At 48.1% G+C, this 18,470-nt stretch overlaps 1 protein-coding gene across 10 annotated transcripts in view; it reads left to right on the top strand.

Moving 5' to 3' along the window:
• HERC1 (HECT and RLD domain containing E3 ubiquitin protein ligase family member 1) overlaps window positions 1-18,470 on the top strand; it is a 3,379,312-nt gene that overhangs the window by 244,721 nt on the left and 3,116,121 nt on the right. For all 10 annotated transcript variants that reach the window (XM_069624399.1, XM_069624403.1, XM_069624396.1 and 7 more), the window contains exon 6: window positions 8,401-8,497. In XM_069624399.1, coding sequence (XP_069480500.1) covers window positions 8,401-8,497 — 97 coding nt within the window. The remainder of the gene's footprint in view (window positions 1-8,400; window positions 8,498-18,470) is intronic.

Genomic DNA, 18,470 nt, shown 5'->3' with positions numbered 1-18,470 from the left:
GGTCGGGCAGTAAGGGAAAGAATCATGTATTCATCTCGCACATGGAGCAAGAAGGGTGGCTGAGAAGCCTCTCAGTACGTGCACATTTCACAATTGTGCAAGCCATAGTGTAAAAAAAAAAATAGTATGGTGGGACATATGGAACAAATATATGTTAATTCAAGTCTCCACCCAGGAGGACCATATATAAATAACGGTCATCTACCCAAGACATCACAAGCTTATCTAGATATTCAGAAATGGCCTTGGTAAGGTCAGAGCCTGGAGGATCGTATAGACACAGGGTTAACAACCTTTTTGGAATTCCCTCCTGAATCTCGCCCACTTCCAAGACATTCCCCACGGCCTCAGAGGTTTAATTTGTGTTTAGTGTAAATTGTGTCCGACTCCTATCTTCAGCCCGCCAGAGGGCCGCCTTATTTGTCCTTTCTTAGACAGACGCACACACACACACACACACACACACCCCGCCCTCTCTCTGTTCTCAGTTGCCGCCTCTTCCGGGTCCTGGCCTAATAACAGAGAATCTCTCAAAATCAGTCTGTTCAAAGCCATTGGCGTAAGATAAGTCTGCTTTTCATGGAGTTTTAAGGAAATAAACATCTGGTACCCAGTCACGCAGTACTAGGTACATACTTTTGATGTGCGAGTTTGCATATACCCAACAAGGCATCAGTTTGAGAGTTGTCCGTTAGAAACATGTATGTAGGTTTAGTTCTAGGATCATCTGAAGTTAGGTCTCTTAATACTTAAACGCACGTCGGCTGTTTTCTTTAGAACAAATTACTGCACTTCTATAAATTTTGTGGTTCTTCAGCGCAGTGTGGTTGTGCCTTTGTTGAATTATTACTGAGGACACTTGGGGCATAGGGTTCCTCGCTGCACAACCACCTGCATCATTCATAGTGCATCCTACTGGTGTAGCGATCATTTCTTAAATCATTGACATGTGCAATTGCCCCAAACTCTTTCGCATTAAAAGGACTCCTATAAGGGCATTACTTAATTGTTTTCTCAATTTTCATACAAAATAGTTCAAAGAATACCAAATCTTGCTTATTTTTGTTTGATATAGCTCTTACAATTCACAAATGGCTGTTAAAGAGAGGTCTATCAATAACAAACGTATTGTCCAATTTTGATATTGGTTATAGATGGGTAAATAACTCATTATCTTGATGAGTCCAGTAGGTCATGCATCGTTCTCAATGTCACTGGGCCTAGTAAGATCGTTATTTTTTGTTCTCCCTTGTTCCCCTCCCCTCCCTTGCCTTGTGTACGAGCGCGATACAAATAAAATATTGTATTATCATATCTATCATATGAACCCACCTGGCTTTCTGTTGTCTTAATTTAAGTTCTCTATTGCCACCTCTTTGAAGTGGGTCGACAGTTGCTAGTCCCATACATTTTAATGTCTCAGTTGATATTTTGGGATGTTTATTCCAAGTGTACTGCCATCAGATATTTCACATCTGCATTCTTAATGCTCTCATGGGTTGAAGAATCCGGATTTTCAACTGTCAAACAGTGCTTCCAATGTACCATTTGTCACAATGGCATTTGATACCATATATAACAAATTTCTGACCATTCAGTAATGAAATTGTCCATTTTGACCATAATTTATGGACACATTTTGCAGTTTCCACATTTATATTTACCTGCTGGTAACGATTGTTTCCAAAGTGATTGTATCCCCTCCGATTTTTTTTTCTTTTTTCTTGGGTTGCAAAAAACTGGGGCTAATGAGATTTTTGATTCTTACCTTTACAGAAAGTCAAAGATCGGTTGACATCAAGATACTTGGATTTTTCGTTGTCCAATCGTAGTATATGCCAATGTTTCTTCTAAATGTTTCTGATTTTATGATCTGTGCACAGTTAATCAAGCAATCTTTTACTTTACGTAAAGCTAAGACAATTACATATAATTATTTATCAAGCCAACCATTAACTTCTGATGTTTATGCTTTGTATTAGACAAAAACTTTGAGTTTGACAAGTGACAAGACAACCCCAATTATCAAGATTATCGCCCTAAGGATAAAGTATGTCTGCAACAACCATAGTTAAAATAAACTTCCAATTAACATGGCACATCTTCAGAGTGCTTCTTCTGGTTTGTCACAGGGCACATTTGCTAAATCTTACAATCATTTGATCTGCCCAATATGATGTATTGTTTGTTTCTACACCATTGGTAAGTGCGGGTTTGCAGTTGGTGCACGGTTTATACTTACTGAAGATGGGGAGAAATAATTATACAAAAAAGGACACGTCTGGTGAAGCTCTCATGCTCTTTCTACAAAGCAAGACTTATAATTAGTGAATTAATAATAGTGTATTGTCTGATTAAAAAGGATAATGGGATTTCAAGATGGCCACCAATAGGGGAGGACGTGCTGAGCGAGGCACGTCCCCGGCCCATCATCAAAAGGTGTAAAAGAAGCAATAGTGGTCCCACAGGTGGCAGGGGCACTCGCTTGTCTACACCTGGAGCTGAGGGCGCGATAGGCAGCAGGACGGAGGAGGCGGCCTGTGCCCCACGTGAGGCAGCTTGTTGACCTCCCTGTTCTACGCGGATCCGGCAGGGAGGAGCCCTTGCAGTATTAGTCCCCCACATCACCCAGCTGGCTGCGTGTCCTTGGCCCAGCCTTTCGGGCCAGGGCTTAGCCACTGCAGTCTTGCAGCCCTGATCTGGTGGTACATCCAGAAACCCAGTGATCATGGTAGGCTTTGACTCCTCCACCCAATGAGAATCCTGCCCGCCATAGGAGCAGTGTAGGCCCGCTACGGGAGGCGTTCAGTGCAGAGAGCCAGGATGGCCCCGCCCACCATCAACTGCCAGCGAGTGACCGATGCAGTGCACACCATCGGCAGGGTGCCTTCAGCGGCATGGGGGCGGCGGTGGATCACAGAGCGCCTACCCGACAATCATCGGTAGGCCGGGGTGTGGCGGGAGGTGAAGGATGGTCACCGTACACTGATCGCTTGCCTCAGAGCAGTGGTGCAAACTGGCTGCCACCAGAAGAAGTGAACCCCGGTTGGAAGCAGCGAGGGGGTTCTCTATAACCAACCCCTCCCCCCCTTCCCCCCCGCAGTGGAGAGGGAGAAGCCACCCCTTGAGCTGAGGGGCTTGCCAGGGAAAAAGGCAAGCAGGCAGGGGCAACACCTGAAGCATACAGCGCTGGTGGGGGAAAGAACAAACGAGCAATCGAAGAACACTCTGACGACTCCAGGAAAGCAGAGGAGGTCCTAGAACATCTATCGCGGTTATTACAAAACCTGGCTCTTCAGTGCGAAGATCTTGTGAACCGGTTGTGGCGCTTAATCATACGCTTTAAAAAAATGTCCCGGAAGAAGCACAGATCGAGACTTAAAGTCGACGGTCCAATCATTCTTTGCTGATCTGCTTCTGATGGTCCATCCTGAAGGGATACACCTGGATATGTTACACAGAGAGGGCGCTCGGCGGACAGAGCAGATGTCCTGGCTGCCTTTGCGTCCGACGCACAGGAAAGACATTTTAAAAGCAACACAATTGGCAAGCGCCTTACGGATCAATGGAATAGAGATTCAGCTCTTTCAGGACTTGGCACACTCCACATTGCTGAAAAGATTGAGCCAGTACATACAATTCTAAACCAGGAAAAGATCTGTTACAAGTAGAATTTGCCGTTTGGGCAGTTCACATGGAAGGGGAGGCAGTGCAGAGTGACGTGCTAGGAAGGCCTAAGTGTTGTGGCACCGGTTGACTTGACAACTCCTGTGGAGTCGGGCCAAGCTCCCAGAGGAGTCACCAATGGGAATAGTCGACGGTGGTGAGAGAGAAAAGACTACTTCGAGCGCTCGAGAGGCTGGGCCAAGGACACGCCGCCAGATGGGTGATGTGGGGACTAATACGGCAAAGGCCAGCCGACTTATCAACTGAGGCGCGGGAATGGAAGGGGCATGTAGAAGAGGGGCCTGCTATTCAGGGGTCTGCGTTTCAGGGGTCCCTTGAGGCCCAGATCACCACTAGATTAAATGGGAGGAGGAAAGGGTGCAGGGGGTTGGGGCTCGAGATAGTGGGACGATTTTTGGTTTTCATTGGAAGGAGTAATTGTAACTCCAGTTGTTTTCCGGGTCATGGCCAGGGTTTGGCCCCTGGGGTGTTTCTAGGACCCATGAACCGGCCTGGGTGGTTGTTTGGGAGGATGGGGCGGGGGGCGAGGGGCGAGGGCAAGGGATGAGTGGGGGAGTTTAGGGGACCAGGGGGCCAGCGAGGGGGGAAAAGAAGATCACTTAAATGGGATGGCAAAGACTGGGAGAAGGGGGATGAGTCGGGGAGGAAAACCAGAGGTGGGGCGACAGGCATATGGTGAAAACAGGGAGGGTGCTGGGGAAGTAGAGGAGGCATCATGGGGCACTAAAGGCATAGAGTTCTAGGGGGATCTCAGTGGAGGGCGTGGGGAGGGTGTGACACATTCTTAATCCTCACATGTAACATAAGGGGTTACATTCCCCAGCGAAACGGCGAAAGGTAGATAGTTTCTTGAGGCGTGAGAAACCTGACTTGATCACGCTCCAAGAAACCCATGTTGGAAAAAGCGACAGGCATAGATTCCGGCTACACGCATACCCCCATGTTTTTCAGGCAAATGCGAAGGATAAGACAGCGGAGGTGTGATGATTGCGGTCAAAATTATCCCTAGTATGGTGATTGACACAAGGGACGATTAACAAGGCCGTTCTCGCTTTATTAAGTTCAGAATCAATGCAGACACTTTTACATTAGCAACAGTATACACGCAAAACTCTGGCCAGGACTGGTTACTTGAGCGACCTTGGCTGAACTAGAGGGGATAGCTGAGGGGAATATTATCCTCACAGGGGACCTAAACATTGCCTGGGTCCTGGGAGTTGACCGTAGTGGAACGGGGCAGGTCGCACACAGCACTCCCGAGTCTCAAGGACAAGCTCAATGGTATGGGACTGGTGGACGTGTGATGCGTGTAGAGGTACAGAAGTAGGATTCACGTTCTACTCTTGCATCGACTTTGTATGGGTGTCTGCGCATGCTAATGGGGAATATGCAGGCAGCATCCCTGGGTTTCATAGCTTTCCAATCCTGCTCTCCTGGGAGCGATGGTTCGTCTTTCTCTGGTCCCTCAGAGGTTCTGGCAATGGCCCATACCCGAGTGGCTTCTCAGGCACACCGTGCTGGCGGAAACATTGAGGGAAAAGATCGGGAATTACTTTTGCAACAACCTCCCCGGGCAACTGGTGGGATGCATTTAAGGCAGTGATAAGGGGAGAATTGATCACCTTAAAAGCTACTAGGGAGAAACCAGCGAGAATGCTAGAATTGGAATTATAACTGCAGCTTAAGGAGATCATGCCAAAAATGGGGAACTATCCAGCGAAGGCCATGCTGCCAAAATGCAGGACGATTAGGGGCCAACTAGATTTGAGGGCGAAAAGGGTAGAGCGGAATCCTTTAAATGCTAAGCTGCTGTTTTATGTGAAGGGAATAGGGCAGGGACAAGCTCTTGGCGAGGCAACTGAAGATTTGGGTGGACACTGGGGAGATCGCAGTGGAGACAGGCAAGATAATGCAGTGTTTTGAACTTTTTTTTACAGAGCCCTGTATGCCTCCGATAGACCTTAAAAGGAACCCCAGAAAGATTACTTAAGCTTTGTGTCCCTGCCAACACTATCACAGGTGGATAGAGAGACATTAGAAGGGGAAATCGGAGAAGAGGAATTGGGCTTGGCCATTTGGAGCTCCCGCCACAAAGTGCAGGGCCCAGATGGTTTTATGGCCGCGTTTTATAAATAATTATTGTTCAATTCTCTCCAGAAAACTGGCTGAATTGTAGAACTCTTTTGAAGTGGTAGGGGGCATTACAGACTCAATGGACCTGGTGGTATTTGTGAAACCGGGTAATGACTCAACACAATGCGGCTCCTACTTGCCCGATAGCCCTTGTCAACCTCGACGCCAAGATATATACTAAAATATTGGCGACCAGGCTCAAAGCCTTGCTCCTGCGCCTTATTCACTCAGACCAGTTGTGCTTTACCAAATCCTGACCGATGGTCCAGAACACTCAGCGGGTGTGCCACTTGGGTCAAGGTGGGGGTTGAGGTGGGGGGGTTCCCGCCGCTGCTACTCGCCTTAAATGATAAAAAAGCATTTGACCGGGTGGAGTGGACATTCCTCTTTCACACTATGGCATGCATGGGGTTTGGGGGAAGATTCCTTGGGAGGGTTCAAGCAAACTATCAGGCTCCTAGTCTGCAAGTGTCAATCAACGGGCAACTCTCGCACTCCATTTGCCTAGAGAGGGGAATTATACAGGGCTGTCTGCTTTCACCCCTGCTTTATAGAATTTATCTTGAGCCATTCTTGCAGCGCCTGAGGGAATCGGCCGCAGTGATGGGCATCCCATTTGGATTGGAGGATCATAAAGTCATGGCTTTTGCCGATGACCTGTTTCTAGCCCTCTCGGACCCAGCAGCTTCTCTGGTGGCAGTAGAGGCAGAGATTGAGGCCTTTGGCAGGGTGTCTGGCCTGAAATTCAATGTACACAAGTCAGAGGTGGTGAACCTTTTCTTGTTGGACAGTGCCTTAGAGGAGGCACGGGGGAGCACCCAGTTACAATGGGCGAGGGGGGACATTAAAATACCTTGAGGTTCACATAAATAAATCCCTGGCATCGATGTACAAGGTGAGATACCCCTGGCTGATCCGCACCTTAAAGACGGATTTTGTGAACTGGTATCCCTTTCATATCACCTGGATGGGGCGGATGGCCTTGATTAAGATGGTCACCCCTTCCTTAGCTCTTGTACTTTTTTCAGGCCTTGCCGGTCTCCCTTCCTCAATCTTTTGCACTTTGAATAAATTAATCTTTGCATTTATCTGGAAGAATAAAAAACGAGGATAGCGCTGAACGTACTTAAGGCCCTAAAAACCAGGGGGGGCGGGTGCTAGCGGTTCCAAATTTCATCCACTATTTCCAGGCGGCCCAACTGAGTAATAAGGCAGTGGTTCTCTGGGGGAGGACAAGAAGCAGTGGGTGCGTATGGACTGGATTGTCGGCACCTCTACCGGACGTTCTCTGGCTGGCTAAACTAGATAGACCTGCTAGTATGCATGCCTGGCAGAACACAGCTCTAGTGGGGAAGGTGTGGGGTACTTTAATGACCCGAGGGGGGATTACGACTATTCTGGGTCTCTTTACACCATTATTTGGCAATCCACAGTTTACCCCTGGGAATGAAGGGATGGCCTTCAAGCTGTGGTCGGAGGTGGAGTGCATTCGACTCAAGAGACTTGATGCAGGGACAAGAGATAAAATCTTTCGAGCAGTGAAAACAGCATTTTGTCTTGCGAGAAGGGATAGATTTCAGTAATATCAGTTGTGACACTGGGCGACACATCCATTCAACAAAACGGTGGCTAGTAGACACATCACCACATTTGAGAATGTTATCACCACTTAATCTGGGGATACACACTTGGTATTGGCTCTGTATAAACTTATTTCTGAGAGCTTAGGGGTGGGTTTCTGGCCCTAGATGGGAAAATGGGAGGGAACACTGCGTCGGTCAATCGCACTAGAAGAGTGGGAATTTCTGTGGGGTAACATTCCCAGACTAACCCGGTCGATACGTTTGAGGGAAGCGTGGCATAAAGTGCTCCTTAAATGGCATTGCACCACAGTGAAATTTCAGATTTACCCGGAGGTATCACCTACTTGCTGGAGGGAGTGCAAGGAGTGGGAGGATTGGGGTCATATTTGGTGGACTTGGCTGGTCCTAAAACCCTTCTGGGAGCAGGTACAAACCTCAAAGATCTGATGAACCCCAACCTGTCCCTGGGGATGGAAATCTGCATGCTGGGCTATGGAAGAAGGAAACAACACCACAAGGCATGGCCCAATTCGAAGCATGCATGGTGCTTATATTAGCAGTGCTGCTAGTGGTGGCCAGAAAATGGAAATGCAAGGAGGCTCACAGTGTCCACGAGTGGCTATATAAGATCCGACACATCCTAGCGATGGAGCGAGTAATGTACAATATTCAAGGGGACTAACCGGAATTCTGCTAAGAATGGGGCATAGTGCTAACATACCTCCAAGATGAATTACATTATCGGATGTGCTCGCACAATTTGAGGCTATTGGACATTGTGTAACCACCCTAAGAAGGAAGGTGGTGTCACCCTTTGATGTCAACTGACAGAGTTCAGGTGGGAGGGGGTGGGGAGTTTCACGCCGGGGGGAGTGGGGAATTTTATGTTTACAGAAAAGGCAAAGATAATTAAAAAAAAAGATCCTGGATCATATATTTGTTCACATGCCTTTTGTTCATGACACTGGTAGTTTTAATAACACTCTTTAACTTGCAGGTGGTGGTGTGTGTGTCGGCTGGATACAGACATAGTGCTGCTGTCACAGAAGATGGAGAACTGTACACTTGGGGTGAAGGAGACTTCGGAAGACTAGGTAATTTGCCACAAACATGCAATGGTTGAAGTACCAGTTGGGTTACTAAATGCATTTAAAGAAAAAAAGTAGTGTCTCAGAGGATTTTTTAATCTTTTTTTTTTATGTATATTGCTAATTTAAGAGTGTACTACAAAGGCATTGTTTTCCCGCTATACTGTTATGAGTATACACCAATTATTATCATTTTAAATTATATTTGTATTCATTGTCCCGAAATGGCTATATATACCACATGTTCATATTTTTTAAACCAATTTGAATGTTGTATATTAATACATTCAGTTTCTTGTTGTAGTTTAGTGGCCACATTGTTAATTTCCTTTGTCTGAATTCTAGAATATCTCCCATGTTTCCTCCTGTGTCTTGGTTCTTTGATTCTAGCTCTCTTGGAACTCTGATCCAGTTTAGTCTTTAACAATCTCTTGATTGTTTCTCTGCCAGTATAGGGTGGTTGCTCTGTATTTGGACTATACCTCATTACTTTTGATTATTCACTTCCTGAAACCTTACATATGGCAGTTCCAGTCCTGGTTTTTCCTAGTATGTTCTTTCCTTTTTGTTAAATGTATTCTTTCTTTCTTGACAGAGTACCTTTTGTCGATTATTTTCTTCATGCCGTCAGACCTTTTTGGTTCTCCGGTTACAAATTGAACTGCAGAGAGGGGTCCCCATTAAGCACATCTGTGATGCAGCAACGTGGTGGGATTACCTCGAGTATCTACTATTTTATTAGGTTGTGCGTTCTTCTACTTCTGCTTCGACTGTTTCTTTTCGAAGTATGTCTGGAAAGGCGTTATTTCGTCCGTGTGCTAAATGCGGTCTTAAGAAGGTATATGAAGGAGACGGCCATATGGACTGTATTTACTGCCTTCACCCTCATATGGCGGACACGTGTGAGATCTGTCAAGGCTTCTCACAGAAGACCCTAAAAGACTGCAACAGATGCCTGGTTACTTGGCTCAATGACGGAGTGGGTGCGTACCCGGCATCGGAGGTAGGCTCTACAGCCTCGAGATCTAAGTCTCCTGTCCCCCCTCGTCGATCAGGGTCGGCGGAGCCTCCGGCGAAGAAATCGCGCTCATCTGAAAAACGCCCCTCGGAGAAACATCCTGCAAAGTCCTCCTCTTCACATAAGGCTTCGTCTTCTTCCTCCTCATCTAAAAAGGAGAGAAAAGACCCATCGAAATCCTCCTCAGGAGACCGTCATAAGTCTACCTCGAGTCGAGAGTCCTCCCACAAGTCGAGGCCAAAAACGGCAGGAACGCCTCAAGGCCCTGCTCCACAGACTTCGACGACGGTCCGGTCGTCGACGCCTGCTTTGTCTTCGGCGACGGCTCTTCTGACTGCTATTTCGTCAGGTCAAACAGAGCCTATGGGAAAGATGTCATCGTCGACGGTGGCCCCGTCGGTGGGATGGCAACCGGAGGTTTTTGACCCGATTCCGCCTGAAGCCTTGGTGCAACCAGAAGCGGCTTTCTCCATCTCGTCGGCGGAGGATGACCGTGATCCGGTCGCACATCCAACCGATCTGGGACTACAACCAACTGGTTCGGGGTCGCTCTTTAGTGGAAGTGCCATTCCAGTTACCTCTTCCTTATTGAATCCCCAGGCTGTTCTGTCCCTGTAGGCTGAACACATTACAGAAGCTGTTGGAGCGATTGATCACTCGGTTACCTCAGCTTGTCCCGACAGCGCCGCAAGCCTCATCAGTCGACGAGCCAGGCCCGGCTCCTCGCCCTCCACCCAGAATTCCTACCGCTTACCCCGTTGAGGAAGATCGTTCTCGTCCGCAGGAAGAAGGGGAACTGTCAGAGTCAGAACGTGAAGGGTCGGTTTCAGACATCTCGTTATCCCCCTCAAGGGACCCTACATGGGACTCTGAAGCGGAGATGGAAACTCTGAAGAGTCCAGCGCAGCCATCACCACCTGATGATGTGGGTGCTTTCCATGCCATGATGGGTAAGGCATGTGCGGAGTTTGGCCTAGTCCCAGAAGAAGAGAAAAAAGATAGTTTTCTGTTCGATCATATGGGCAAGAGAAGAAAGGCGATATTTGCTATCCCCATTTTAGACCATGTCTGGCAGGAAGGACTGAAAACCATGCGTCACCTTTTTTCAGAACCGGCAGTAAAAGGTAGATTGGAAAAGAAATTCAAGGCTCCGGAATCGACCCCCAAGTGCTTGACGTCTCAACCTTCGCCGGAATCAGTGGTATCCGCGGCGGCGGCCAGAAAGGCAAGGTTGCAACACAAATGCACGACCCCGCCCGATAACGAAGCCAGGAGACGAGATGCTTTTGGAAAGAAAGTGCTATCGGTCGGAGCGACTACAGTTAAAGCAGCCAACTCCCTGGCTATTATGACCAGGTATGATAGGGAAATGTGGCATCGACTACCTCCTATCTTGGACCATCTGCCGGAGGAACACAGGAAGTCTGCCATGCTGCTCGTACATGAGGGAGAAGAGGCCTCCAATCATTCCATTAACATTGCTGTCGACCTGGCGGAATCAGGCTTTAAGCAAATTAACAATGGCGTAGTGTTACGGAGGCAAGCCTGGCTTAAATGCACGACGTTCAGACCAGAGGTACAATATAAGGTAATGGATATGCCGTGTGAAGGAGAAAACCTGTTTGGGGAGAAAGTCGATAAAGCCCTGAAGGGCATGAAAGAAGATTATGACACGGCTCGTTCCCTTGGAGCCCTCCAGAGTGGTAGGAATTTTCCTTCCTTTCGTCCCTTCAGCGGAGCATCAGATAACTCCCGGTTTGGATCATCTAGAGACCGAGGTTTCTCTAGGCCCTCCTACTCTTCCCAAGGCTACAGACGTGCAGCCCAAGCTACTCGAAATAGGCAGGGATTACCAAACCTCCAGACGACGAGGCACCTACTCCTCGTCGACGAAGGATAAACGGACCAAAAGCCAGCAAGGACAATTTACAGGGCATCCTGGCGGGCAGAGTGTCTCGTCACATCGACGAGTGGGCACGCATAACAGACCAATGGGTTTTGGACACAATACATCTGGGTCATTCTCTACAGTTCAAGGACAAGCCGCCACACATTACATCTGTGTTCTCGACGCAGCCCCACCTTCAAATACTAAGGCAAGAGGTGACGCTTATGCTGCAGAAAGGGGCTATAGAACTAGTCCCGGTGGCAGAAAGAGGACAGGGAGTGTACTCCCGTTACTTTGTCGTCAAGAAATCCAATGGAAAATGGCATCCCATTCTAGATCTACGAGCACTCAACAAACTGCTCAAGAATCTAAAGTTCAAGATGCTTACGCTCCAAGAAGTGATCCGTTCGATACAACCGGGAGACTATTTGTCGGCGCTAGATCTTCAGGACGCATACTTCCATATCCCGATGCGTCGGTGTCACAAAAGATTTCTAAGGTTCGTCGTCGGACGGACCCACTATCAGTTCAAGGTCCTCCCATTCGGTCTAAAATCGTCTCCCAGGACGTTCACCAAGTGTCTGGCTCCAGTAGCAGCCTGGTTAAGGAAAGGTCATCATGTGCACCCTTATCTAGACGATTGGCTAGTGAGGGGGTTGTCTCCAGAAAGAACACAGGAAAGTCTGCATGCCACCATGTGCATCCTACAACGTTTGGGCTTCGCAATAAACTTCGAAAAGTCCTCCTTATTGCCATCAAGGACCTTGGTCTTTCTGGGGGCAGAGTTCCAGACGCAGTCAGGACTCGTAAAGCCATCCGTCGAAAGGGTTCTGAAACTGCAGCAAAAAGCATCGGAGTGGAAAGTCAACACCAGAGTATCAGTGCGAAGGTATATGTCCCTACTGGGGACCATGTCGTCCTGCATACCCTTAATCAACAATTGTCGTCTCTTCATGAGACCGATTCAAGAATTCTTGGCGGATCGATGGGCACAGAGTCAAGGGCTTTGGTCGGACAAATGGACCATCAACAGCAAACTCATGAAGGCACTTCAGTGGTGGAGTGTTTCCATAAATCTGACAAAGGGAATGCCCTTACTGGAACCGGTGTTCCAGATGACTGTGATGACGGATGCTTCCCTAACTGGATGGGGAGCTCATCTGGATTCCCTACAGGTTCAGGGGCGTTGGTCATCGGAGGAATCCGGCCTTCATATCAATGTGCTGGAATTAAGGGTGGTGCATTGGGCCCTGAAATCCTTTCTTCCACGGATAAAGGGATCGGTTGTATGGATTATGACAGATAACACAACGTTTTATCTAAGGAAATAGGGAGGAACTCGCTCCAGAACTGTCATCTGAAGCCCAGGAGATCTGGCATTGGGCCATTCAGCAGAAGATATATCTATTGGCGTTCCACTTGCCAGGAGTCAAAAACATGCAAGCAGACTCTCTCAGCAGGGAAATGAACCGACTACACGAATGGGAATTGAGCGACCAACAACTAGACCGTGTCTTCGAGAAATGGGGTCATCCGGCCCTCGACCTCTTTGCAACGAGAGACAACAAGAAATGCCCACAATACGCGAGCAGGTGGCCGCAGCAAGAGTCACTAGGGGAAGCGTTCTCTTTCCCGTGGACGGGCAAGTTTCTGTATGCCTCCCCCGCCTCCCCATTTCCGCTCATACGTCGGACGCTGCAATGGATCCACAGATATCCATGTCGGGTGATCCTGGTGGCCCCGTACTGGGCCAGACAAGTGTGGTTCTCCGATCTACTCCATCTTTCAGCGGCCGAACCAATGAGGTTCCAGAAAGTCACGAACTTTCTGTCTCAGGAGAAAGGGGTTGTTTGGCATCACGACCCCGACAGCCACAGTCTGACAGCCTGGCTCCTGATTTCTCCGAGTTTGGTACGTTCGAGATTCCAGCGGACTGTCGCATTTTGCAAGCGGCGAGGGCGCTGTCCACGAACGCTTCATATTTCTACAAATGGAGGAGATTCTGCATATGGTGCGCAGGTCAACCAGGTCTGGTCCCGCTGGATATCACACCGGAACAGCTTCTACCATACTTGCTACTCCTAGCTCAAAAAGGCTTGTCTGTTTCATCCATAAAAGTGCATCTAGCTGCCATTTCGAGATTCACTCGGAAGAGACATTCAACTCAGTTAGTGACCGGCTGATTAAACATTTCCTTAAAGGGTTGTTCCGAACCTTTCCTCTGGCGAAAAAGTTCCCTCCAAACTGGAGTCTTAACCTGGTTCTGGCAGCGCTGATGAAGCCCCCTTTTAAGCCAATGTCATCGTCATTAAAATTTTTGTCATGGAAGTTGGCTTTTCTGGTAGCTATTACTTCGGCTCGACGACTGTCAGAAATACAAGCTTCAGTGATCGATCCACCGTACTTGAGATTTTTCAGTAATAGTCGTGTTGGCTACTAAGCCTCATTTCATTCCTAAAGTACCTACCATGTTTATAAGCACTCTTCTATAGTGCTGCCGACGTTTTTTCCAACACCTTCGGTTGCGGAGAAGACTCTCCATACATTGGACGTGAAAAGAGCTTTAAAATTTTACCTCCATCGCACTCAAAGCTTCAGAGACACGAGACAGCTATTTGTGGCTTATGGCCCTTCGGCTAAAGGTAAGCCGATTTCGAAACAAGGACTGGCCCGATGGGTGTCTTTTATTTCCTTTTGTCACTCAAAGGCCGGAAAACCGCTGGAGAAGCGTCCAAGGGCCCATTTGACGAGATCCACTTCCTCGTCGACGGCGTTGTGGTCCGGAATTCCACCGGGAGACATCTGTCAGGTGGCTTCCTGGTCGGTACCACACACGTTTACCCAGCATTATTGCCTCGAGCAGCAACATGCTGAGGATACACAGATGGGTCGCGCAGTCCTACGGCACCTGTTTCAATAAGGTAAGCCCCAATTAAGGGGTCACATCCTTTGGCTAATGTAATTCGAAGTGTGATGTTGTCACTGTTAACACTGTACACGGTTATGTTTTGCCATGATAAATATGCATAGTATACGGTGATGTTTTGTCATGATAAATATGCATTATGGTTTTGCTTTGCATACACACCTCCACCTATGGGGGATACTGCTGTACAATCTATTCTAAGCATGTGAATCCATGAAAGATACCAATGCTGGAGAAATGGAGTTACAGTTAAGAAACTATTCCCTTACTAGTCATTACTCTCTGGATACTTCCCACGCTCACGATGTTGCTTTTGGTAAGGCAGTCCTTTATTCTGCCCTCTGAAAGTATGGCATGTCTAAATTCTTCTCCGTCCTCCTATCATGGCTACTGCTTTGGGAGTCTTGTCAAAGATGAGGAATACGTTGGAGGACACAATCCATTCGAAGAACAAGTTACTTACCCCTGGTAACATTCTTTTGAACTGAATGTTCCTCCAACGTATTCCTCATCGCCCTCCAAGCCTGCCCCTCTGTAGAATTTCCCATGCTATTGCCCCCTTCATTCCCTTAAGGCTGAATACTGTCCTGCCCGTATTTATGGATCTTCTGATACACTTGGAGGAAAAAACAGAACTGAGGCCAACGGGTGCCGTGTGTGCTACTTATAACATCGGATGAAGTCACCCTCGAGGGAGGCCTTTGAGGAACATCGACTCAACGCCATCAACGCAGGGTGCCCTCTGACAAAAACATACTGAAGCAGCTGAAGCTGGACATTACATGTCCAAGATGAGGAATATGTTGGAGGAACATCCAGTCGAAAGAACATTACCAGGGGTAAGTAGCTTGTTCATTTGGGGAAGTCCTGCGTCCGATACATACGATAAAGAGAAAGGTAAAAACGTCCAGAACTTTGTGTCCTCCCATGTATTCCTCATCTTTAATATTCGTTATCCAGCTTAGCTGCTTTGGGAAACAATTTTCGGCAAGGGCGCTGGGCGTCGACTCGATGTCCCTCGAGGTCCTCCGTCTCAAGGATGTCATCGAAGGCATATATAGTACGTGCAGCACCCGTTGGCTTCAGTTCTGTTTTTCCGTGACAGCTTTAGCTTTGCGAAATTCGACGCTGCTTCACTTTCGTACCGCCTTCGCTATTTCGAAAGAGAATTGGGAAAATGTCTTCTTTGACACTGACAACCCCGAAGACCAGGATCAAAGTGTCGTGATTGTGGGTCAAAAATTTCACTAACCGATCCCTATCGTATATGTTTGTGGTGCCTCGGCGTAGACCATAACACCTCAGACTGCTCCAAGTGCCATTCGATGACTGGTAAGGCCTTGAAGGAACGAAAGGGGAAATAGAATGTAGGTTGAATCCCTAAATCTTCTACCCCGGCTAAGAAACCTCTGACCGACAAGTCGAGAGGCGACTCTCCTCTGAGTAAAGAGGTTAAGCGGTCGAGATTGAGGAGTGGCTCTCACCACTCCTCATCGTCCTTGAAGTCTAAAAGAAGGCACCATAGGTCGCCATCTGTGGCTTCATCGTCGGATGTTTTAAAAAAAAAAAAAAAAATGTAAACACTTTATTATTTTATAAAAACACCAAACTTTACATTTACGACATTTCCGTATATGCTTCAAGTCATTATATTCACATATTATGCGTCAGTCCTTCCCCCTCCCGCCCCCTTAACTCGAGCCCCTACTTTAATACCACTGTTATCGTTCCTCAGGGATTGGCTCCCTCATTGTTCCCACTTGTATCGTCTTCACTGAGTTCGGCCTGGGAGGGTCCCACCACCGTGGCCACCAGTTGTCTCCAAGCTTTCAGGGGTCCCGCTTCCTCCTCCCCTCCCCTGCTGATTGCTTCATACCAAGCTGCCATCTCCGTTTCTGCCCAGTTCAGGAGGTCAGCCCACCACATCTCTATTCTGGGTCTTTGGACTGCTTTCCAGCCCATTGCAATTCTCAGTTTGGCCAGGACGTAGGCCAGGTCTTTCATCTTACTAATGTGCTTCAGGTTTCGTGGTCTGCCAAAAACCCCCAGCATGCATGCCCAAACTGACTCCACCTCTAGCTTAATCCCTTTCTGGGACAGGTGTAGTTTAACCTCCGTCCAGAATCTGCCCACTTCCGGACATGCCCAGAACATATGTATCATCCCAGCATTCACCTCCCCGCACTTGGGGCATTTCTGTGTCTCTGGACTTTCAAACCTGGCTATCTTGCTAGGGGTCATATATGCCCTGTTGGTATCGTATAACTGGATCTGCTGTAGCTTCGCATTTCGGAACACCTTCTTATGATACCTTTTAGCCCTATCCCATTGCCCATCCTGCATAGGTTCTCCTACCTCCTCTCAGTCCCGCTTCAGTTGGACCAACTCCTTGCCCACCCTGGTCATCAATAGTTCCTAAATGCGGGATATTTCGTGCCCTTCCTCCGAAATATCATACATCGTCTCAATGACTGTATCGGGTTGTTCCGCTAGCTCTATCTCAGGCCACCTTTCTCGCACTCGTTTGATAATTCTCGTATATGTAATGTATTGGCCTTTATGTACCCCGGTGTCCTCCATTAGGCTCTGGAAATTAAATACCTCCCCCTCTTGCCATATGTCTCTGAGGGTCGCGAGGCCCATCGGTTCCCAGTATTTACGGATCCCTTTTATCATTTGCGAGTTCTCTACGCATAGCACCACTAGCGGCACCTGCGGGGAGCATGGGGTTGGGTTTCCCGCTATTTGTCATGCTTTGCTCCATATTTTCCAGCCCAGTTCCAGCAATCTCACTCTTCCATGCATCTCTGATTTAGGCAACCACACCACTTCTCTTAGAAAAAAGGGGGCATAATCCTTGCACAATAACCTGGCTCCGGCTGTCTCTTCTTCGGACAGCCATCTAGCCACATACCGGAGCTGTCCCGCCAGGTAGTATATCTCGAAGTTTGTTAGGTTTATGCCCCCCCTGTCACACGTGTTTTGCAGCTTCCAAAGGGCTACCCTGTTCCTGGAGTTATGCCATATGAAGCCCCTGCATAAGCTGTGGAGTTTCATGCGTTTGGGGAGCATGTATGGGATGTTCGTGAAAAAGTGCAACAGCCTCGGCAGAACCACCATCTTAATCAAGGCCGCCCTTCCCACCATGGCCAGGGGGAGTTTGGACCAGAACCCCATACTATTCCTGATGCCTTCCACTGCCCTTTCCGTGTTGTATTTGTATTCCTCCGCAGCCGTGTGGTATATATTAGTTCCCAGGCATCGAAATGTCCTGGTCTGCCAGGTTATTGGCAAAATCGGTAGGTTCCCATACGGGGCCCCCCTATATCTCCCAGAGGGAACATGCTTGACTTCTTAGGGTTTACCGCTATGCCCGAAAGGGTAGCGTTCCATCACCTACAGGACATATTGTAGGTTTTCTTCTGGGAAGCGCAAGGATAGCAGCATGTCATTGGCGTACAAAGATATTGGGTGCGGTCCCCCTTTGTGGGGATCCCGATCTCCCCGTACTATTGTCTGAGGCAGATTGCCAATGGTTCTAATGCGAGAATGTACAGCATGGGCGACCAGGGGCAGCCCTGTCTAGTGCCCCTACTAAGTAGCCATTTGTCTAAGATTATCGTGCCCGTTTTGACCCTGGCGATTGGGGAGCTGTGTACCATCCTGACCAACCTCAGGTACCCTGAACCCATCCCGTATTCTTTCAAGGTCGCCAACAGCCGCGACCACCTCAGAGTCGAAGGCCTTTATGGCATCCAACGAGACTATTGCCATTTCGCTGGGGTCCTTCTCTGACTGTTCTATGATGTGGTGGAGTCTCCTGTGGTTGGCAGTTATATTCCTGCCTGGAACGTAGCCCGTTTGATCAGGGTGTATAAGTTTGACAATTACTCGTTTGAGTCTGTTTGCCAACGTTGCCGTGAGAATTTTGCTATCTTGGTTCAACATAGATAGGGTCTATATGACCCACAATCGGTGCTTGGCTTGCCTGATTTTAGGAGCGTAATAATCACTGCGTCCCTCAGACTCCGGCAACCTTTCCCGTTCAAGCGCTTCATTTAGCATGGTGAGCAGTGTTGGGTAGAAACCTGTGGGACCACTGCAAAAGATTTAAGACTACAGGAGTTGGCAGTAAACCCACTTGGTA

This window comes from Ambystoma mexicanum, chromosome 11, assembly GCF_040938575.1.
Source record: "Ambystoma mexicanum isolate Mex_15411 chromosome 11, UKY_AmexF1_1, whole genome shotgun sequence".
NCBI classification, from domain to species: domain Eukaryota; kingdom Metazoa; phylum Chordata; class Amphibia; order Caudata; family Ambystomatidae; genus Ambystoma; species Ambystoma mexicanum.
Note: the sequence above shows the minus strand (reverse complement) of the source record. Positions and strands in the feature narration are given on the sequence as shown.